This window comes from Trachemys scripta, chromosome 6 (genome assembly GCF_013100865.1).
Source record: "Trachemys scripta elegans isolate TJP31775 chromosome 6, CAS_Tse_1.0, whole genome shotgun sequence".
Taxonomy (NCBI): domain Eukaryota; kingdom Metazoa; phylum Chordata; order Testudines; family Emydidae; genus Trachemys; species Trachemys scripta.
This window is the reverse complement of record NC_048303.1, coordinates 85,979,056-86,002,282: the sequence shown is the minus strand read 5'-3', so window position 1 is coordinate 86,002,282 and position 23,227 is coordinate 85,979,056. Positions and strand designations below refer to the sequence as shown.

The following is a 23,227-nucleotide window of genomic DNA, read 5'->3' as shown; positions in this document are numbered from 1 at the left end:
ACTGAGTAAACTAAGCTCCGCTGCCGCAGCTTATAGGGTTTGCGCATGAGCATGCGCAGGACGCCCCTCCACCCCGCTCCTGCTGGGAGGTGGAGGCGTGTGTACGCATGCGTGAGAACCAGCTCGTGTAATGCAGCCCTGCCGGGGGCTCGGGGTGATTTTGCGCATGCGCAGTGGCAGGGCCGCGCTCCGAACGAAGAGGGTGCCTGGGCTCGTTGCTGCGCGACACGGAGGCAGCGGGCACGGTGAGGTGACCGGGGCGTGACCGGCACAGGGACCAGCGCGGCCTCTAGAGGTGAAGCCCCGCCCTGCCTGGGCGATGGCGGTTGAGACCCTGCCCCCGGCCGTTGGGCTCGCGGAGCGGCTGAATGGCTGCAGGCGCGATGCGGTGGTGCGGAAGTAACGCGGGTGCGGGGCAGGGCCTTGCCCTGTCTGGAGTGGGAGGGGCCACTCGTGGGCCGGGCTGGGCTTGGGCGCGTGTGTGGCACGGAGTCCCTTGCAAGCCGGGCGCTGCCTGCTGGGGAGCCCCGTGATGGCACCGTGGGGGGCCCCCGCCAGGCCAGCCGCTGTCCCGTGCCGCGGTTGTTGCGGGACTTGGCCTGCGAACCGCCCGCGCGGTGTGGTCATGGCCAGGGCAGGGTCACTGTGGTGCCGGCCGGCGGTGGCGCCTGCGTTCATCCCCCGCCCCCGGCAGTGCTACCCCGCGTGGTCTCCTCCCGTTGGGAACAGCAGCAACTTGGAGCTGGCGTCACGGGTGACCAGCGAAGGGAAAAATAGTTGGCCTCTTTATCTTCTCTTCGCTTCTGTAAGGAAGGTCTGGTTTCTTTTATTTATTTTAACAGTCCCCCCGCGCCTCCCCCCCGTCACTGTTCTCTGCCCCCCATGATCATTAGAGAACTAGTGAAATGGTGACATCACCAGAGCTAGGAGAGTGAAGGCTGAGCAATCAGAAGGGAAAGGGGCTTTTAAACTATCTGTTTTAAAACTCTTTAATTTTGGTTCTTCAGTGACTAACATTATTTACGGGAAGTCTTTGCTAAATTTCCAACATTGCTTTTAACTGAGGGATGTTAGTGCTGAGAATCATCCATAACTCTCAGAGGAACTCCAGCAAAACCAGGAAAGACTAAGCTTGACATTGCTGATATATCTATAGTAAAACAAGCAAGGGCGTGAGGAGGAAACCTACAGGCCTTCTCAGGCACAAGACTAATATTTTAATTAATTCTTTATAGGTTACCTTTTATGACACACAGTTTAAAAATAATATTTGAGTCTGAATGTGCTTGCAAGTTGCACTAAGCTCACTATAACTGCAAGAATGACTTACTTTGTACACCTGACTCTGTTCCGTGGGTAGTCAATTTCACGGATTCTTCTTGTTTTGGGTTTTTCGCATAGCAATGGAAGACAGAGAGAGAGAGATTTTTAATACCCAAAATTCCTTGAAGCTTTTTTAAAAATTTGATTGTCTTTCAGGTTGATTATGTAACTTTATTAATGGTTGTCCAGTCGAGGAGTGGTGTTATTAACATTTTGCAGTCCTGGTTTTTGAGTTTATATAGTAAAATCTATTCAGGGGAAATTTTGAAAGACACAACATCCTTTTTAAAGGGGTTGTCAAATTATGGGCTGGTGAACCTTCAGTGTTGCCCTTTCAATTTACATCTGACTCGTTCGTTTTTTTTCTTTATGCAAGATAAGCATTGGCTCCCATTAAATACTTTCTATAGTTTATTCTTGATCTATGATTTGTATTTATAGGTGCAATATTATGGTTATGAAAGCTTCAGTAGAAGATGATGATTCAGGATGGGAGCTCAATATACCTGACAAGATGGAAAAGGGTAATACAAACTGGATTGATATTACCCAGGAATTTGAAGAGGCCTGTAGAGGTAAGTTGTACTTCTCAGACTCTTAAGGATTCAAATTTTTAAGAAGACCGAACTTAATTCTTGGAGTTACCTTCTAGTCTAAGGCTCCACTCCTGCAATGAGCTCAGTACGGGTAGACTCCATTGACTTTATTGGAAGTATGCAGATACAGGAGTCTGCCTGTGTCAAGATTATAGTAGGATTGGGGTCCATGAGATTAGCAACCTTCTTCAGAAGATATAAACCTCCTTCCTTGTTTCAGGCTGCTTTATTCCTTATGGTTTTTCTCATTCTGTTGTTAATCATTTTTACCCCCATCCTTCTCTTGATGGGAAATCTTGTTTATACATACTGGATCTGCCTCCTGTTTTTCTGGAACTGCCAAATTTATCTAGATTGAATTTATCTAGCCCTGTATCCTAGAAATTGACTGTCCAATGCTGATTTTTATTCATTTCTGCACTTGAATCAAAACTGATAAGTTTCTCATGAGAGGTAATACTTTTAGGTTATTGGGAGAAAAATTAATACCTTCAGTTACTGTTAAGATTGCTACTCAGTGTTAATTTGCCTTGTGCATAATTTTTAAACTGATCCTTGTTGCAACATTAAATCAAAAATAACTTTCCACCAGTATGTTACACACATTATTTTGTATGCATCAACTGAGGATTTCCTTATACTAATCTACAAGGGGGCTCCTCAGATGCTGTCTTAGAGTAATTTTAAGTTCCCTTTGAATGTTGGAATGGCACGAAGGGGGTGGGGTGCCTTGGGTGATGGCACTGAGCAGTTGGTGTCACATTTCATGGTAACTGTGCCTGTATTCCCTCTTTTAGTCCGCTAAGGGTACTCTCAGCCATCGCTTCTCTTGGGAGGAGACCTGTGTCTCTTTCCCTTCTGATTGGGATGTTAGGGGCTGCACACCTCCCTGATTTACACTGATGTATTCCCAGCAAGCTAGACTGCCTAAACAGGCCAGCTTCGGTGCTTTGCTGTCTCTCCAATGGCTATGAACAGTGTAATTGCCAGCAGTTGCAAGTTACCACCAGTTCTTTCTAAGCAAGCACATTTATTTTTAAGGTAAAACCATTACAATTAAAACATTAAAAATAATAAAAGAACCTATATGCATGCTAAAAAGCTTACCAGAAGTCACCCCAATTCCACCCTCAGGCTCTAGTAGGTCAGTCTTTGAAAACCCACGACTGGGTTTTCTCCATGATTACAAGTTCATAACGTCTGATTCCTAAACAACAGATCAGCCTGTTTCTTTATATAGCTCAGGCCTTTGATCTCCACCTCTGGGAACAGATAATCAGCAATCACCCTCTCTTCAGGGTGTATGGGTTTTTGCATAACCCAAGGTAGGAATGTACATTAACCTCTCCTTAGGAATTTCCATGGAAATGCACTTACTGCCCTCACAGTCCATTTTTGTGTGGCACATTTTCAATATAGTCCTTTGGACTCCCAGATCTCACATCACATCTGTTCCCTAAAGAGGTAACATACAATCCTGACCACAGTTCTATATGAACTTTGCATTTAATGCAATGGATCCCAAAGTTACTTAAACTTAATTCAGTAAGGTTTTATGAGGATATTGCAGGAAATTGCCATATCTGTCTTTGGCACTTCCCAGGGGCACCCTGGTTCTGAGGCACCTCGCTACCACCTGTCCTTAGTGTGTGGAAGTCTTGTCTGTGCCTTCTGTAGTTCAGCTCCCTGATTCTATCAGCCTCTGGCAACACAAAGCACTATCCTCCAAGTCTCCACAGGCCTCGCTGTCTCTGTACAGGTTAGACTAGAGCTACGCACCAACCCCCAAGTCCTGCAAGTGCCCAGCTCCAGTTCCACTGAATATTCACAGAACTGTCAGAATCTATGCTTCCAAAGGAATAGCATGCACCAGCTTACAAGATTCCCAGCATTTTCAGTTAAGGATGGTTGAGATCCCCTTTTCATAAAATCAGTCTTACTGGCAACCTGTTTTCACAGATTGAAAGATGCCAGAATGCCTCTCTGCTCCCACGGATAGACCAGACCTTTGACCTTCACCTGAAAACAGGATTTTCCCATCCCTCTCGCACTGTTTACCTCTTCTTGTTAGTTTCCTTCTGGAGTCTCTGCCAGATCTTCATTAGCATTTGCCTCTGTGTGCTAATAGATTTCTACTGTGAGATACACAATGGTTCACCAGGGAGATGTTATCTCCTGTCTGGGGAAGTTTGTCTCTAGGCACACTACTTTCGAGTATCCTGCCTTTAGCTGCAAGGCCTAGAGACATGATTTTCAACATATGTACCTAAGTCCTCTTGTTTTTTCTATACATATTTCTCACAATGATTATGATGACCTGTGTGATATAGGCTTTCATTAGCGACCTTACATGATGTTCTTTTGGTGAATCCAGGGGATCCATCTATCCCTGTGTCCTCTGCCAGTTGCATTAGGAGATCTTTGGGTCATGCTATCAAATTTGGTATTATATTTTGCCTTCAGCATCATAATATACATCCAAAGGTAGAGCAACAATGCATGCCTTTCTTCTGTATCTTGTTCTTCCTTTGTAGTGTAAAGCCTGTTTAGCCAGTTGAGCAAGCTGCTTGGTTAAATATTGTCATGAACTGCTTTAGAGTTATATCCAAATTAATGATTTGTCCTGTTGTGTTCCTTTTAGAACTGAAGTTGGGAGAACTGCTTCATGACAAGCTGTGAGTATGCAACAGGGATATAATTTTTGAAATGGGAGTAATATGTATTGGTATTTAGTGACCAACAAGATACTTAGCCTTTCTGATTTTGTCCTTATATGCTATCTTTTTGTACTTGTCCTTTTTGTAGGTGTACTTTTTGATTTTCTGGTCATTAAAGAGCTCCTGATGGAGCTATATTGGCCTCTTACTAGTCTTCCTATTTTTCCTTTGCATCAGAATAGTTTGCAGTTGTGCCTTTAATATTGTCTCCTTGAGAAACTGACAGCTCTTCTGAAAAAAGAACAGGAGTACTTGTGGCGCCTTAGAGACTAACAAATTTATTAGAGCATAAGCTTTCGTGGACTACAGTCCACTTCTTCGGATGCATATAGAGTGGAATAAATATTGAGGAGATATATATATATATATATATATATATATATATATACACACACACAAACAGAGAGCATAAACAGGGGGAGTTGTCTTACCAACTCTGAGAGGCCAATTAATTAAGAGGAAAAAAAACTTTTGAAGTGATAATCAAGATAGCCCAGTACAGACAGTTTGATAAGAAGTGTGAGAATACTTACAAAGGGAGATAGATTCAATGTTTGTAATGGCTCAGCCATTCCCAGTCCTTATTCAGTCCTGAGTTGATTGTGTCTAGTTTGCATATCAATTCCAGCTCAGCAGTCTCTCGTTGGAGTCTGTTTTTGAAGTTTTTCTGTTGTAAGATAGCCACCCGCAGGTCTGTCACTGAATGACCAGACAGGTTAAAGTGTTCTCCCACTGGTTTTTGAGTATTATGATTCTGATGTCAGATTTGTGTCCATTAATTCTTTTGCGTAGAGACTGTCTGGTTTGGCCAATGTATGTGGCAGAGGGGCATTGCTGGTACATGATGGCATATATCACATTGGTAGATGTGCAGGTGAACGAGCCCCTGATGGTATGGCTGATGTGATTAGGTCCTATGATGATGTCACTTGAATAGATATGTGGACAGAGTTGGCATCGGGCTTTGTTACAAGGATAGGTTCCTGGGTTAGTGGTTTTGTTCAGTGATGTGTGGTTGCTGGTGAGTATTTGCTTTAGGTTGGGGGGTTGTCTGTAAGCGAGGATATGTCTGTCTCCCAAGATCTCTGAGAGTAAAGGATCATCTTTCAGGATAGGTTGGCAAATACGCTGTGCACCAGGCTTGCTGAGTAGGTTATATGCCAAAGTCGAGGCCTTGTCTGTTGTTTTCCATACACCGGCTTTAACCTGAATGTTATCTTACACATTTATTAGCTGTATGAACCATTATGACAGCAACAGATTATAGTGTCAGAAATTGGATTGTTTCTGCATGATTTTTATAAAACTGTTCAAAAACAAAACTGAGGCTTAAAGCATGAGTTCTGTATTTCTTGTTTGTTGGGGTAAAAACGTAAATGTTTTCTCTGGCTGTGGCATAATCAAGACCAGTTTGTTTTAGTTAAAATCAGTTAAAGCTATCTGATGTGCATAATTTTTGGTCTCTAAGGGGTGTGTGTGTGTGTGTGTGTGTGTGTGTGTGTAGATACATACACATAGGCACAGATACTTAGTAATTGGATATTTGGCTAAAAAAGTGCTCTTCAGTTTAAAATAAAGCCCAGGATTTTCAAGAGGACTTGAGGCTCCATAAAAATTGGGTACTTACAAGGTTGCTGAGGTTGGGCACCTAACATCACTAGTTACTCTTGACAGTCTTTGCCAGTGTGTTGACAAATGGCAAGCTCAAAACACATCACTTGTCAGTGTCTCGGTATTTAGTAGTTTTTGATACTGATGCCTGATGATAGTGTGTGGAAATCCATTGCTTTGTGCAAATTAAATGATTGTAGACTTAGTGTTTGTTTGCTTTTCATTGTTGTCCTTAGTTTTGGTCTTTTTGAAGCCATGTCTGCTATTGAAATGATGGATCCCAAGATGGATGCTGGCATGATTGGAAACCAAGTTAATCGAAAGGTTCTTAACTTTGAGCAAGCTATCAAGGTTGGTGTCTCTTCCTTCCTTCCTTCCTTCCTTTTCTCCTTTTTATTGACTTTTAATGCGTTTAAAAAAAAAAAGCAGAGTTTTAATAAATCATAGCTATAATTAATTTCAACAATCACTTTAGTGACCTATGTAAACTGAATATTTCAACATTTAATAGAGAACTTGTATTATGATATTTTCCCTTCAGATATTTTCAGAAGAAATAACATGCTTTAGAATTTGAAGCCCTATTCATCTACAGAATAAGTACAATACAGATAACTGCAATATAAGTTTCCCCATGCTTCCCAAATGTATGCTTCTGAGATGAAGATTTATTAGATTCTCTAGTCCTTTCTGCTGAAAGGATATTTCAGTCTCCTTGTCCATTTAGTACTTGGTCTCTCTACTGATATTGTAAATTGACACTGGATTTGATAATGTGGATTCCTGTTCACTAGGAACTGGACAGAGGCCAAGTAATTTAACAAAGGCCATGGAGCAGCAGTCTGATGATGATCTTTCACTACTGATGTCCTCAGATTGAACTGATGAAGTTTAATTGAAAGATTCTGCATCCATCTTGAGGTGTCCAGTCACCATAGTTAGATAAGAAAAACAAACATTTTGAAAGAGTCAAAAGAGAAGCATCTCTAAGAATACCTTCTTGATTTTTTTCAAAACATGGATTTGGGTGCATTGAACAAATGGCTTCCTAACTGGTAAGGTATCCTCTTTTAGGCTTTGATCCTGCAGTCTATGGCGCTCTCTGCAGGCATTTGCGCACACGAAGTTTCTTGTAAAACTGGACCTTGGTTATTAATCCAGTGTTTGCATCTATGGTATATATTTTTGAATGTTAGTTTAACCAGTTTTATAACTTTTACAGGCTGCTTAATGATGCTAGAATGAAACTGCTGAGATATATTTGTCTATTTCTACTTATCAGTGTGAGTTTTTGTAATGTGCTCATCACCATGGTATCTACTGCAAAAATCTTCAGAATTCCAAAGGTGTGGTTACCACAGTCATGAATAGGGCCCTACCAAATTCACAGTCCATTTTTGTAAATTTCATGGTCATAGTATTTTAAAAATCTTGAATTTCATTATTTCAGATGTTTAAATCTCAAATTTCACAGAGTTGTAACAAAGCATGAATATTTATTGAAAAATGGCAAAATACAAATGTAAAACCCTTAAGTCAGCATTTCTGAAATTGGGGGTCCTGACCCAAAAGGGGATTGCAAAACTATTGTGTGTGTGGGGGGGGGGGGGGGGGAGGTCATGGTATTGCCACTGTTACTTCTGAATTGCCCTCAGAACTGGGTAGCTGAAGGACAGCAGCTGCTGGATGGGTGCCGAGCTCTGAAGGCAACATCACCACCAGGAGCAGCGCAGCCTTCAGAGCTGGATTCCCAGCCAGCAGCCACTGTTCTCTGGCCACCCAGCTCTGAAGGCAGAGCCAACAGCAGCAGTAGCGCAGAAGTAAGGGTGGCAATAGCATACTATGCAACACTTACTTCTGTGCTGCTGCTGGCAGCGGCACTGCATTCAGACCTGGGTGCCTGGCCAGCAGCTGCCTCTCTCTGGCCACCCAGCTCTGAAGGCAGCACAGAAGTAAGGGTGGCAATACTTCGGCCCCTTTACAATAGGCTTGAGACCCCCTTTTGGATTGGGAGCCCCAGTTTGAGAAACGCAGTGTTCATGTGTATATACTTTTATCCTATAGTATGAAAGAGTACACAAAAGACCAGATTTCACGTTCCGTGACCTGTTTTTCATGGCTGTGAATTTGGTAGGCCCTAGATATGAAGCTGATTAGCAAAACCAACCAAATACAAATATCGTAGTCGATGAACTTTTAAAATTAAATTAATATTGTATTCTTTAAAATTCCCTTTCTGCTGTGCAAAGAATGACATCTGTTGTTTGTATAATCTATCACTTTCACGTTTTTTTTTTTCTTCTTCTTTAAGGATGGCATCATTAAAATTAAAGATCTATCTTTACCTCAGCTGATAGGGATAATGGATACTTGTTTTTGCTGCTTGGTAAGAATTTGCTCCTTTTAATGCTGTTTTAATATTTTCAAAACTGGAGTTTAAGTGATTATGAAAAAAATGTAGGTTTCCTTGGTAAGGAAGGATTTTAGGTATATTGATCCATTGAGCAGACCCATATTTACATACTGTATGTTTAAATTTCCTGTAACAATTAGTAGTTGGAGTGATACAACTGGTGCTGATACAGTTAGTAGTTGGAGTTCAGTTATCAGGGTCTCAAGAAACCTTGTGCTCTAAAAGACCCATTAGTTTAAAAAAAAAAAAAAAAAAGCTGGGATTTTGACTACAATGTACTAGAGAGAGATTATAGAATCTTATTTAAATTAGAAATCTGATCAAATTCTATATATTTTCACTGTGACTTCTCTACAATACAGATTTTTATATGCATAAGAGGTTATAAAGATAGATGGTAAAGGAGATGTGCAAATTTATTTTAATTGAATGTGTAAACATGTATGTGCTAAATGCCACAAAATAATTTTTAAAGGTACATTGGACAAGTTTTAAACCAAAACTCTACTGTATTTAATATTCTGTGAAGATATTGAAGGATGTGTCTAGATTATTGAAGCTTTCTCTCTGTTCTCATTTACATGAGTTTCATGTTATACCAGGAGGTCATGGAAAGGAAGCTATGTTTAGACTTGAAATTGTAGATTACTAATATATTTTAGCAGCAAACTACAATTGTGACTACTTGTGTAATGGAACATTAGAGGAATACATGTATAGTATGTAATTCATGTCCAGAGACAAGCTTACTTCCATACTCCTTGGACTAGGAGCTTTGTAGAGGTAGCTTGTTACTTGTTCAAGTAAGGTGGTGCATAATACTCTAGTTTGTGTCCCCTTTCCTTTCTTTGGTCCCCCACCTCTACCTCCCTAGCCGACAAATGAAGAGATGTTGATGGGTGTCAGATATCCTCATTTGGTCCTTTTTGCTGGATGGAAGGTTGGCACGTTATGAAGTCTCTTTGAGGACTGATTTAGACAGGATAAAATAGAAAAGGAATGGGAATATTAAAAAAATGCAGACTCAGAAATAAAGTATGTACTTTTATTTTCTTTCTAGATAACATGGTTGGAAGGTCATTCCTTGGCACAAACAGTGTTTACTTGCCTATATATACATAATCCAGACTTCATAGAAGATCCTGCCATGAAGGCTTTTGCTCTGGGGATCCTAAAAATCTGTGATATTGCCAGAGAAAAAGTAAATAAAGCTGCAGTTTTTGAAGAGGTATGTTTCAGTATGACCTGTGATTACAATATGTATAGCACCATACTGATACATGGTGCTTTACAGAAATAAAAAAATGGCTTGAAGAGTGAAGTTTGACTACATTGTTGTAGAATGGTCTGGGAGAGAGGTTAGTTTTCTTGAACAAAATATCACTGGTCACCTAATTTCTCTTAAACTTTTTTTCTTGAATTCATTATTTGCTTTCTATTTTGTAGAATACATGAGTGAGCAAATAAGAATGCTTTTATTTATAAACAGCCTATATATGAACAGAAAAGATGGCATAGGTCAGTAGAAAATTATTAATGCGAGGATGGAGATAGGTCTTATTGCCTGCTATTGAAACTAGGTGTATTTGATCATTAGGATTTTTTTTGTTTAACTTTGCCTCTTTATCCTGGCCAGAAAATTCAATGTGCTACACTCCGCACCCTTCCTCTTCCCCCTCCCCTTCCCCAGTATTGTACTAGGAGTCAGGAGATCTTGTCCTCTTCTCTGCTCTGTGATTATTTTCCAATCTGTTAATGGCTTTAGTACTTCTTTTTAAAGTGCTTTGAGATTTATGGATGGAAAGTACTATAGAAGAATATTATTAATATAATATATATTAAAAACTTAACTAGCTTGTAGGAATCTGTAACACAAATATTAAACCAGCCTCCTGAAGTTCCGATTGGTTGCTGTGTAAGACTATACCTGCAATTTTGCATTGGGTGCAGAAATTTAGAAAAAAGTGTAAAGTGTTTGTTAGTTATTGCTGCTGTATGTTACTGTATGTAGTTATTGCTGCTAAGTGTAATTATTATTGCTGTTTTTGGTGAAAGCACCTAATTGTTCCATTTCACATTTAGGAAGATTTTCAGTCCATGACCTATGGATTTAAAATGGCTAATAGTGTGACAGATCTTCGAGTTACAGGTAAAATTCAGAACTTTGGGGAAAAAGAAAAGTCCTGACATTTTCGTGCTTTCAGTTCAGAGATCCATTTTAAAATGTGAATAAAATATGAGCCATTTCCATTATTATGTACATTATTTTCTTCCCATATATTCTGGTCAGAAATTTTCAATATGCATAATTAAAATTTAAAAAATACTTGAACTGGAATCTTCTAATTTGGCTTGTTTGTAAAATCTGATTGTGATTAACGTAAATAAATTTTGAATGGAAAATGGCGAGGTAGTTTTAAAGCTGTGGGCATTTCATGTCAGAATTTTGCATGTATGTGCATTATTATTGCTGTTCTTTCAGTTGGCCTACATGTAGAACAGGGTTCTCAAACCTCATTGCACTGCAACCACCTTCTGACAACAAAGTTACTATATGATGGGTGGAGGGGAGGAGAGGGAGAGGGATGGAGCCAAGCTTCGCTGCCCCAGGTGGGGGGAGAGGAGACCAGAGCCAAAGCCCCGCCACCCTGGGTGGAGGTGGAGCCATGGGTCCCAGCAAAACTAATGCTGGCCCTGGCGACCCCATTAAAATGGGGTCGCGTCCCACTTTGTGGTCCCAACCAATAGTTTGAGAACCGTTGATATAGAGAAATTGAGAAAATTTAAGGCATTAGGAAAACTTCTTCGTTTCGGATCAATCTGAAAACTCTGAGATGCCTAGAATTTAAGATTGGCTGAGTTCCAGATTTAATCTTTGTCAAGCCAAATAGCTTCATGTTATGTTGCAAAGCTCCATTTGTAAAGAAACATTCTTAATCACAACAAATAAATAATTTTCATGCACGGAACTAGCTTTAATGCAGTGGTAAGGTTGAGAAGTCAAACTCTTGTTTTGACAATAACTTAAGTGGAAATTAAAACTCTTAAGAGAACATTAGTCTTTTCCAAACGTGCAAAATTATTTAGTTAACTTCTAACAGACAGACATTGTGGAAATACACAGTTAATATCACCCAATCTCAATTGTGCATCTGCTCCCTCCTAACTTCCGTGCACATCTGTTGTACCGTAGTTAAGGGGAGACTTTTGGAGTTTGAAACCTGCAGCTCTGAACATCTTAAATCCTTCATTTACATAAGGATTTTTTGTACACTTGTAGATCTCTGGAGTTCACGAATTTGTTTTTCTGTAAATATTTGCAGCCTTTGAATGCCTCTGATGTATATGTTACCTAACTGTTGGTCCAGTTCCTAAAAAAATACATATTCTTAGACACAGTAGCGATGTGTTAAATTTTGCAATTTGACAACAGTGATTTCTGAAATTGCATTTGCTTTTGGCAAATTGTCCTCTGTGTGGTCCAAAAAATTAGACACTGAGAGGAAAGGTAGAGAGAGTTTCTTCTTTGGAACAGCTGGAGACAGAGAATGTGTGGGTTCAGATTTGTCAAACATTTATTAGTCAGAGACTGATATAAAAGATGGAGCTATGGGTTCAGGAACAGCACTTTAATAAGCATTCTAGCATCATCCCCTTAACAGCTGAGGGTAGGAGTTAGACTTCTCGCAGGTAGCTAGCCCTTGATGTCACCAGTAGAGCTTCTTTGGTGATGACCTTTGGCCAATAGGTGCTTTAAATATTTCAGATTTTGAATTAAGCTCACGACTCTCCTCATCCTCTATGTTGCATGTGTGCATCTGAGTTTAATCAGAATAATAGATGTTTTTTTAAAAATGTGACTTTTCCAGGCATGCTAAAAGATGTAGAAGATGACATGCAACGAAGAGTAAAGGTAGTTTTTCTTTAGCTTCCTACTTTTTTCTGTTATATGTTAAATAGACTTCAAATAACTTGTCTAAAAGGAAACCATATTATGTAAACATATTACTAATATTTAAGAAACATTAGTTCCCCACCCCCCCAGTAATAGTCCTCTGGAGGAGAATTGAATTTTTTTTTGTATGCCCGTTTTTGCTTAAGACACTATCAGACTGTCTACAGCAGGATTCAGAATGTTGTTAGCTAGTACAGACAAGGTTTGTAGGTTTTCAAGTAGGAATAGAAAGGATAGTCTGGTGAAAGAGGTCTGGTCTACTAGACTGGACTGAGACTTGGTAACCTGGATTTAATTCCTGTTTCAACTACAAATTACTGTGTGACTGTAGAAAGTCACTCAGTCTATCCTGTGCCTCAGTTTGCTAGCTGTGAATGGGGGGATACTGTTTCTCTACTCATGGAAGGGAGGGATGTCAGGATAGGCTCTATTAATGATTGTGGATTGCGCAGATCATATGGCAATATGGGTCATATAAATACCTATAAAGATAGTTACAAGTCAACTTGAGATGCCTTCTAACCTCAGATTAGAATTGATGTTAATCTTACCTGATATCAGAAATATCCAAACAAATTTAATGTTTTTACCTCTATATCAAAGTTATTTTCTAAACAATGGCATCACTTTTGCAATTTTATTAATACGTTGTGTTTCTAACTCCTTCAATTTTAGAGCACTCGAAGTCGACAAGGAGAAGAGAGAGATCCAGAAGTTGAACTTGAAGTAATGAACTTTTTACAATTTTTTGGTGGACTGTATGAAATAGTTCGTATTACTTAGATGAATGTTTTCAATAACTAATTTCTAGAATTTGTCCTAAAATAGGAAAACATGTTTTAACATAGATCGTCAAGATAATAAGGAAGAATTCACTTCGCTGTAATAGCTGCATGGTTATTACTTTTGTGGTAGCACTTAAAACGTTAAGTTTGAATCAATGGTACCAACTTAAGAAGTAGCTGTCCAACCAAACTTCCTGGTCTCTCACAATGTGTGTTTGTGTTTTTCTCTTCTGTTGGAAGGATGTTGGAGACTATTGGTGCCATAATGTCATCAGTTCACTACTTCAGAAACAGAAATTACTCTGAAAATAAGTAGGCCAAAAAAGTTGCAAATAGAGTTGGAAAGCAGATACTATCTATTTTGAGAGTAGAAAGTATGTCGATAAGAGCAGTTTATAAAATCTTGTTTTTAATTAAATAAATGCTAAATTTTTTTTTTTTTTTTTTTGAAGGGTTGGCACTGTTTTTTGGTACTTTTTTCTCATTTTTGGTACTTTTTATTTTGTTGTAGCATCAGCAGTGCTTAGCAGTATTCAGCAGAGTGAAGTTTACCCGTGTACTACTAACAGTTCTTATCGCCTTCACCAAAAAAGAGGTACAAATACTCAATATTTCTGCACTTACTCTGTGATCCTGTGAAATGTTTGGGGTTTTATTTGTTTGTTTTCATTTTGGAGGGCAAAAAATTGTCCTAGAGAATCTCTTACTCCAGTAGCTCACCTCCCTGCATCATCAACTTGGCGGCATGAGTGAACTCTGAAGAGTAGCAGCTGGCTTTCCACCAGCACCAATATGTTCCTCACTTAGTTCTTAGGAAGTTATAGGGTCTTGCACAGAAATATGTTGTTGATCAGGTAATAACAAAACAAACCAACCCATCCTATTGATGAACCTGGAAAATTCTCTTTAAGCAAATGGAACCTGAAAGATAGGGTTTCCAGGAGGACTGTCCTTAACAGGTGACTAGCAATAATTTTTGTGTGGGAAATCATGATGAATTTTCCCTTTTTGAGGTTCTGAATTTCTATCCAGGCTTCACTGGTTGTTGGGAGAGGAAGGGGTCAGGGCTGTACACCAGTCTACCAGCTCATGAGCATGAAATTTCCATGGGGTGGGATGGAAAATGACCCTTTTTAGGGCTGAGAGATGGTATTGGGGTAGGCTGGATGAGACTAAGAGTTGTTTTTATTTCCCTCAGATTTGTCTGTTTTTGTTACTTTGTACAGTGGAGGGAGGTAACTAGCTCTTACAGGCTTTTCCTGAAGTTCCCTGCTTAAGTACTTACCTGCAGCAGCTACACCCTGAACAGCATAAAAGGGCCTTAAACTCAGTGAAAATCAGGTGCAAGTATTTTAGATGCAGAGGAGGATAGAGCACTTATGGAGGAAATTGCACTCTGAATTTAATTAGCGGCAGTATAAATAATAGCGTTAGCTCTTATGTCAGGGCTGCAATAGATAGATGTGTTTGTGTTCCACAACCAAATCCTGATCTTCAGAACTGTTATGAGTGGCTGCTCACAAACTGGGTCATTCATTTACGTGTGGTCAAATATTTCTCACTTTAAATTCTCCATTTAGTTCATGGTCAAGATTGATTGATTGCAGTTGGGATCTGCTTTGCAGCCTGTAGCAGCTCTGTGTTAAGGCATTGTGCCAAGTATTAGAGGGGTAGCCGTGTTAGTCTGTATCCACAAAACCAACGAGGTGTCCGGTGGCACCTTAAAGACTAAGGGCATAAGCTTTTGTGGGGGGGAAAAACTCACTTCTTCAGATGCATGGAGTGAAAATTACAGTGGGTTTTAGCCCACGAAAGCTTATGCCCAAATAAATCTGTTAGTCTTTTAAGGTGTCACCGGACTCCTCGTTGTTGTTAAGGCAAAGCTACAGAAAGTGGATATTTATCTTGCACTGTTTTTTATTTATATCAGTTTCTTGTCTGGTTAAGTTTTTATCAGATTATTTTTCTGTCTGTTGAGTTTTTATAAATCTCTTCTAAAACAGCATATTTAAATTTTACCTGTAATACTTATCTTGAATCAAGGACAGTTAACCTAGATTTTTAAAACTGAACATTTATGTTCCCAGTAAGCAGTTTAAACACATGCTCAATACTAATAAAATAGGTGCAGATCTAAAATGTGATAACATTGTGTATTTCAGTAGATTATAAATCATTACTGTCTAATCAGCAATTCGGCATCAGGATTTTCTAACATTTTGAAGCAATTTTATGGTACTTAAGCATTCATTAACATAGAACATTTAAGGACTCCTTATTTTCTAATGAGAGGGATATATTTCCACCAAGAGAAACTATCTCTGTTGCAAGAGTGCTTCCCTTATAAACTGACAAAACTCAGAAGGTAGAGAATTTGCTTCTGACACATACTAGCTTATCTCTGAAGTCTAACTGATTAAGGGTTATCTAGAGGTTGTACAAGCGATACATTGGACAGATGCATTAAAACCTATTGGATCAAAAATGTACTGTGTTCTATTTAAAAAAAAAAAAAAATCCCATATATCTGGGTTCCAATTCTTGGGAAGGTTACAGAATTTGCTTTTGTACAGACTTAGGTCATGAGGCATGTGAAAATGTTTTGTTATATTTTCCAGACAAGTGCAGTTGCAGAAGCTCAGAAGCTAATGACTCAAGCAGCTGACCTGCTTTCTGCCATCCACAACTCATTGCATCATGGTATCCAGGCTCAGAATGATACTACAAAAGGAGGTAAGCATCAGGGTTAGTAGTTCTCTCCTGCCTGGAACATAGTGTCCTTGTGATAAGCTGGGCCTTCTCTAGGGCCACACTCAAGCAGTTTCAGAGTCTTTTCCCCATCCATAGTCCTTTCCTGCTTGGGACCCATCTAGTTTAAACTGTCACTAAACAAAATGTCATTATGTTGATCCCTTCTAATTTGTTATAATTCAGGGTGCTTAAGTAGCCACATTGTATGGCTATTTATTCCTTAGCAGAGACAAATATTCTAATAAGTACAATAGCACCGGTACTAAGTAAGAAGACCTTTCTTGATTTAATGTTGGGTTGGGGAGAAATGCTGGAATCCATATAGGGTGTTCATAAAATTGCAGGAAAAAATATTTTACATTTTTAATGTGTAGAAAATAAGGATTGCCATGAGTAAGGTTTTAAATATCCACTGTTCGATAAATTATTTTTTCTGACGCAATTCTTAATGGATATATTTTTAAATGATGTTTCTGCTTGTGTGACAATAAGGGTATGTCTACACTTACCGGAGGGTCCGGTGGCAGGCAGTCGATGTTCTGGGATCAATTTATCGCGTCTAATTGATCCCGGAAGTGCTTGCCGCTAAATCGACCGCCAGTGGATCAATCTCAGAACGTCGATCCCAGCCGTAGTGTAGACCTGCAGTTAGACTTTACCTTAGGAGATATTAGGAAAACTGTAGAAGGAACTTATTTGTAATCCTTGTAAAGCTGAAGAACCACCTATGGGAATAGAGTAGAAAATAATACAATGATATAAAGTCTTTAAATATCTACACTCACTGCTCTGCTCTTCTAAAAACTTAATTCCTTGATTTTTTTTTTTTTTTTTTAAACTTTCATTTGTATAAGTCAATTTAGTTCATGAACTGACTAGCAATTAGTACACTATGGACATGGAAGTATAGGATTCCTCATACTGCCACACAGCTTTGTCATGGGCGGGGGGGACCATTTGCAAAAGTGAGATGGTAGCATGGATTCCATTTAATACTAAGCCTCACTGCTGAGCCTAATGGAAAAGGGTGCTAGTTGGGTGGTGGTTGATTGTTTTTGTGTGATGTATATTATGTCCAAAAGAAGTGGACTGAGACCAATAACTCATTATGTAAGCCACCAACCAGTCCACAGAGGGTAATGAATGTCAGGCACTACTAATCCTGGTTAAATCTGAGCCAACCATTGAACACAGTTTACTCATACTTCATTATGATATCCAGTAACTGAGACCAAAATCTCTGATCCATGTATTTCACCAACTCAGTTGATTAAAAAATAGTGCGTTTTTGTTCCTTCCTGCATGTTATAAGATTATTCTCTTAATTTATTCTAAGCAATTGATTCTTTTTTTACATTCATGTTGGTAAGCTGAAACACCTAGAATTGATATCTTGACCATTTACAGCAGACCTGCTTCCCAAAATATGCAATAACTATATATTTTATGTACTTTGTTTTGCTCCTTTACTCAGTTGTCTATGCAGATGTATACTGTAATTTTAATTCAACTTTAAAAAACAACCACCTCCCTTAGCCATAAAGTAATATTACTTTTCCAGTTCTCTGTTGAATTCTGACAGACATCTTAGTCAGCTTTCTGAAAAGAGGAAAGGTTTTGAAAACTTGTTTTTGCCTCATTAGAGAAATGTTAATTAAATATTTAGATAATGGGAGGCTTGATCACTTTTTTTTTAACAAACCATGAGATTTGAAGGAGTCTATCATATGACTCCAGCATTATAGAGACTTGCAAACATTTGCTATTTAGTAATACGAGGAGCAGATTTGCATTTCTGCCAAACGCCATTACTTAGCTTGACATAGTACAAAGTAGATGATTAAACGAAGAACGTGAATCATTTGGGTTACATAAAGGCCCTGTTGTGTTCCCCTACCCATGTGAGGACACCCCTCCCATGTGTAAAGGGATATAGCTGAAATTTTTCTATTTCCTATGACGGGGTTAGCAGATCCAGGAGTGGGCAGACTAATCAGGACCCTGAGGATGAGATCATTTTATTAAGTGCACTAAAGGCAGGTCTACACTACCACTTAGGTTGATCTAACTTACGTCACTCAGTGGTGTGAAAAAGACACCCTCCTGAGCGACGCAAGTTACAGCGACCTAAGCGCACTCCACACTGGCACTATGTGCAGCTGCGCCAAGGTAGCGCTTCTAGTGTAGACCTGCCCTAAGATATGGGACGATGTTCAGACTATGCAACTAGCTTGTAGAAAAGTAAGAACTTTTAACTAGTGTGCATTTTTAAATAATGAATCTTATGATAGTTGTAATAATTGAGTAATTAGTATAGCTAGTAATCCAAATGTAATTCAGTTTAATTTACAAGAGAAAAATGTAAATTTAATTTTTGGAATAGCTTCCTTTCATAACCAGCATGCCTTTGAAGATACTTAATTTGGATAAATGAAGAATGGTTTGGTTTTATACATGGAAGTTTAAAAAAAGTTCAGAAAACCCAAATCACATAAAATCTTTCTTCTTCTGTCTTTTTTTTTTTTTTTTTTTTAAAGATCATCCTATTATGATGGGTTTTGAGCCCCTTGTTAACCAGAGGTTGCTCCCTCCAACTTTTCCTCGATATGCAAAAATAATTAAAAGGGAAGAAATGGTCAACTATTTTTCGAAACTTATAGACAGAATAAAAACTGTATGTGAAGTGGTCAACTTAACTAATTTGCACTGTATACTGGTGAGTGTGAATACTGCTTATTATCTTTATGTAAATAGAGATAAGAGTTTATTATCTAGCTCTTTCAAAAAAGGAATGATTTCATATATATGTTTGTTATTGTTCAAAGAACAGGTTGTATGTTTCAAACTTCAGTTTTTCCCTGCTTCGTAATACCTTCTTAGAAGTTTGAAATTACATTTCTTAGAGTACTTTTAGCAAATATCTTTTTTTCCCTCTCCTATTCCTTTGCTTTCCATATCTTGCTAAAATCATAATTACAGATAGTGATGGAGCAGAGTGGGGCTAACTAAGTTGTCTTCCTGTTTTAATTGGAAAGAAAGCTGCATCTATGCAGCAGAACACAATATAGTCCTTACAGCAGGGATGGGGAAACTCTTTGGCCTGAGAGCCACATCTGGGTATGGAAATTGTATGGCGGGCCAAGAATGCTCACAAAATTGGGGATGGGCTGTGGGAGGAGGTGAGGGCCCCGGCTGGGGGGGCAGGCTCTGGGATGGAGCCAGAAATTAGTTCAGGGTGTGGGAGGGGGCTCTGGGCTGGTGCGGGGAGGTGAGGGGTTTGGGATGCAGGAGGATGTTCCAGGCTGGGACCGAGGGGTTTGGAGGGTGGGAGGGGGAATCAGGGTGGGGGGTGAGCTCTCCGTCTGGGGATGCAAGCTCTGGTGTGGGGCCATAGATGAGGGGTTTGGGGTACAAGAGGGGGCTCCAGACTGGGATCGAGGGGTTCGGAGGGCGGGAGGGAGATCAGGGCTGGAGCAGGAGGTTGGGGGGGCACAAGGGTGCAGGCTCTGGGTGGTGCTTACCTCAAGCATCTCCCAGAAGCAGCGGCATGTGCGTCCCCCCCGCCCAGCTCCTATGCGGAGGTGCGGCCAGGCGGCGCTGCGCACTGTCCTGTCCACAGGCACTGCCCCCACAGCTCCCATTTGCCGGGAACCATGGCCAATGGGAGCTGTGGGGGGCGGGCTTGGTGCAGGAGCAGCATGCGGCACCCCCTGTTTTCCCCTATGCATAGGAGCGGGAGGTGGGGAGGGGGATGGCGGCACATGCCAGCTGCTTCCCAGGAGCTGTGCAGAGCCACAGCATGCACGGAGCGGGGCAAGCCACTTGAGGCCGGATTAAAAGTTCTGGGGGGCTGGATGTGGCCCACTGGCCATAGTTTGCACACCCCTGCCTTACAGTATTGAAGAGGATATTGATTTTTCTTCTGCTTTTTTATTTCTTGCTAGCAGTGAGTGAGTTAATACAATTTTTAGAATTCTGATAACTAATATTCCACCCCGAGTTATGGCATAGATTTAAAAGAAACACTTAACTCCATGGTTAACTCCATCCCTATTCAGAGACTTGCAAAAACCTGTTTAACTTTAAGCATAAGTTCTTTCCTGCTTAACAGAGGCTTTCCCAAATTAGGGCCTATAAAAATTAAGATAGAAAATAAAAATGTAGACCAAACATTCAAACCTAACATTTCATTGAATTACAAAAGAGGTATGGTTGCACCGGGCAGAGTTCCAAGAAAGAGAACAAAGATCTTTTTAACATTATAACAACTCTTGTATTAGACATGCTGTCTGTAATGCTAATAAACTCATCATTTTCATAAAACAGTTAATATTAGTTGAATAGTTAGTCCTATCCTGTCATTTACACAACTCAAGTTGGAGATGACCGTAACAGTTTGATACTGCCTCTTTTTTTATAATTTTATCATACTGTTAGTAGCTGGAAGGAATTTTAATAATCTTCTAGTTTTATTCAATAAGATTTAGGATTTCAACAACTTTTGTATTTTGAGACAAAATCATATATCAACTGCAAAATGTATTGTTTGTTAAGCTTATTCACACTTTTATTTCATATTAAAGATTTAACTCTCTTTCATACATTTCAAACTGGTATATTAACCTTGCTTTTCTTTCCATCCTAAATGTAAATTAGGATTTTTTCTGTGAATTTAGCGAGCAATCGCCTTGTGTTCTTTCAAGATCTCTCTTACAGGCAAGTCCTAATTTATAATGAAATGTCTATTACATTTTTATAACCGCACTAGAATAAAATAATCACTTACAGTATTGTTGTTTTTAAATGTTCAAATTATATAGTTGATATCAACACAGTCATTAGTATGAAAGATGTAAAACAAAAATTGAACTCTTCAGATTTTTTGTATCAAATGTTTTTTATTTTGAATAGCTGACAGTCTAAATACAGTATTTGTTTTTATTTATTGTTGATTAACTTGAGCAAATGTGTTGTGAAGATGGTATAAACACAGAGTTAAATCCACTTCCCTTGCAGTAAGCCAGGAGAGTGCAGACACTCTTGTAAAGCATCTCCACCTGCATCTTCCCTGTGCAGTCTCAATGTGGGATTTAATTAGTGTAGAGAGCCTCGTGCTCATCTTCCACCCCATGGCTGAATTTCATCCACAGCATATTCCTACTGCTACATCAGCAGCTGAAGGTTGGGAAAGAACTGAATATTTGTAGCCTTTTCACTCCTCTGTGTTCCCTGAAATAATATTGTAAGCTTTATTGACTCAGAGGAAAATACCTTCTTACAGCAGGCTTTGCTTTGAAAAGGGGTATCCAGATAGGGTGACCAGATGTCCCGATTTTATAGGGACAGTCCTGATATTCGGGGCTTTTTCGTATATGGACACCTATTACCCACACTTGGTTCCACACTTTTCATACTTGCTGTCTGGTCAACCTATATCCAGATGTCAGAACTTGATTATCTTTGATCCTGGAGCTCATGGAAAAAAAATCTTGTTTTTGTTTTTGTTGGAAATTGTGAAATGCTGTTTTTTAAATTTTCCACGGAATATTTTGGTTTTTAAATAAAAAACCAAAAACCTACAAAACTCTAACTGGAAAAAAAACAAAACTTATTAGACTTAAAATAATCTGTTCTCAAGAAAACAAAAAATGATTATTATTTTTTAACTAAAGACACAAAAATTACCAGAAATGTTTTTCAGTTTTTGGTTTTTCATCAGAAAACGAAGATTTTGACCAAAATTAAAATTTTTCATTTTGGTCAAAAAGCCATGTTTTTGTTGGAAAAACAGTTTGAGAATTTCAGCTAGCTCTAAATGTCAAGCTGGGCGAGGGAAAAGAGAAGGAAGGTTCACCTCACAGTGGCACTAATGTACACCCAAATGAAACATTATTCCTTGCCTAATCTCTGGGTAGGTAAGGAGCATTGTTAGCAGGGCCCCATTTACTGTGTGACACATCAGCGAACATATGCAACAATGACCCCCGGTTAGGGGCGTGGCTGAAAGGAGGCAAGACAGCTATTACAGACCAAAGCAAATGTGAGCAGCTGGGGAGGCTTGCAAGAGGCGCCTGTAACTTGCAAAACTCCTAAACTGCATTGAAGCAGACACCTTCCTCTTATAGACCTGGGTTGTTGCATAGTGTCATAGCTCCATTCAAGTTATAACTGCACTTGCACTTTACGTCAGCTGAGATTCTGCCTTTCTAAGAGGCAAGTTCCTCAGTTGTGGAGCTCCTAAGGTGCCTACCAGCAGACCCTGCTTCATGTGCACTTTAAGAGTTCTGCGGGAAGGGGATGCTGTGGTCATGGAGGAGAAAGTAAAATGGGAATCAGGCAGTGGCATCAGAGGCAAAAGAAAATACAGCTAATAGAAGTCATCACAAGGCAAGTTCCTTTTCCACACCTCCCCTATTGTCTGCATTTTCTCCTGCCTTCTGGGGCACTGCTTAGCCTCTTCTCTGCCACTCCCCAAAGGATCCTCCCCTCTCCCCAAACTTTCAGAACAGAGGACAACTCTGTTATTAGCACAGCTGTATAATCAGTTTGCATGCTGGGCCTCCATGATTGTAAGCTCAGAGTGAGGTGAGCAGTGCTCACTGCCCCTGTTGCCCCAGGGATGAGGACTCCCTACATGCTCCACTCTTTTGGGTCTCTCGCCTACCAAACCGTTTAACAGTGTATTTCTCATAAGATTTCTGAAATAATTTAACTACTGTAGTTACTTTTATAAATCAACTATTTTAAAAAAAAGTATATTTCTAAAAATAGATGATTAACTTCAAAAAAATCTTTTCCTTCCAGACTACATTCCTTGTGGATAACAAGAAGGTGTTTGGCACGCATCTCATACAAGATATGGTGAAAGATGCATTAAGATCTTTTGTCAGTCCTCCAGTACTTTCTCCTAAGTAAGTAGAGCAGCCTGGATTCTGTCTATTTAAGCATCAGTACAAAATATTTCACATGCCTTTCTGTTTAAAAACAAGAATCAAAACCCCAGTTCAGTTAGTTACAACTGATTATATGTTTTTCTATAAGTAGAGACTCTTAATGTTTGTGTTTGAAGAAGTCAC

At 39.5% G+C, this 23,227-nt stretch overlaps 1 protein-coding gene across 4 annotated transcripts in view; it reads left to right on the top strand.

Moving 5' to 3' along the window:
• Positions 1-102: 102 nt before the first annotated feature.
• The window catches only part of NAA35 (N-alpha-acetyltransferase 35, NatC auxiliary subunit), a 37,891-nt gene continuing 14,766 nt past the window's right edge, over positions 103-23,227 (top strand). Inside the window, exons 1-14 of one of the 4 annotated variants that reach the window (XM_034773092.1) lie at positions 103-245; positions 1,765-1,898; positions 4,561-4,594; positions 6,484-6,598; positions 8,559-8,633; positions 9,721-9,888; positions 10,743-10,809; positions 12,530-12,573; positions 13,291-13,341; positions 13,912-13,995; positions 16,019-16,133; positions 18,689-18,867; positions 20,808-20,867; positions 22,956-23,062. In XM_034773092.1, the coding sequence (XP_034628983.1) occupies positions 1,775-1,898; positions 4,561-4,594; positions 6,484-6,598; positions 8,559-8,633; positions 9,721-9,888; positions 10,743-10,809; positions 12,530-12,573; positions 13,291-13,341; positions 13,912-13,995; positions 16,019-16,133; positions 18,689-18,867; positions 20,808-20,867; positions 22,956-23,062 (1,223 nt within the window). In that variant the 5' untranslated portion in view covers positions 103-245; positions 1,765-1,774. Of the gene's footprint in view, positions 392-630; positions 815-1,764; positions 1,899-4,560; positions 4,595-6,483; positions 6,599-8,558; positions 8,634-9,720; positions 9,889-10,742; positions 10,810-12,529; positions 12,574-13,290; positions 13,342-13,911; positions 13,996-16,018; positions 16,134-18,688; positions 18,868-20,807; positions 20,868-22,955; positions 23,063-23,227 lie in introns of those variants that run through there. The other 3 variants (XM_034773094.1, XM_034773093.1, XM_034773095.1) reach the window with 3 other exon arrangements.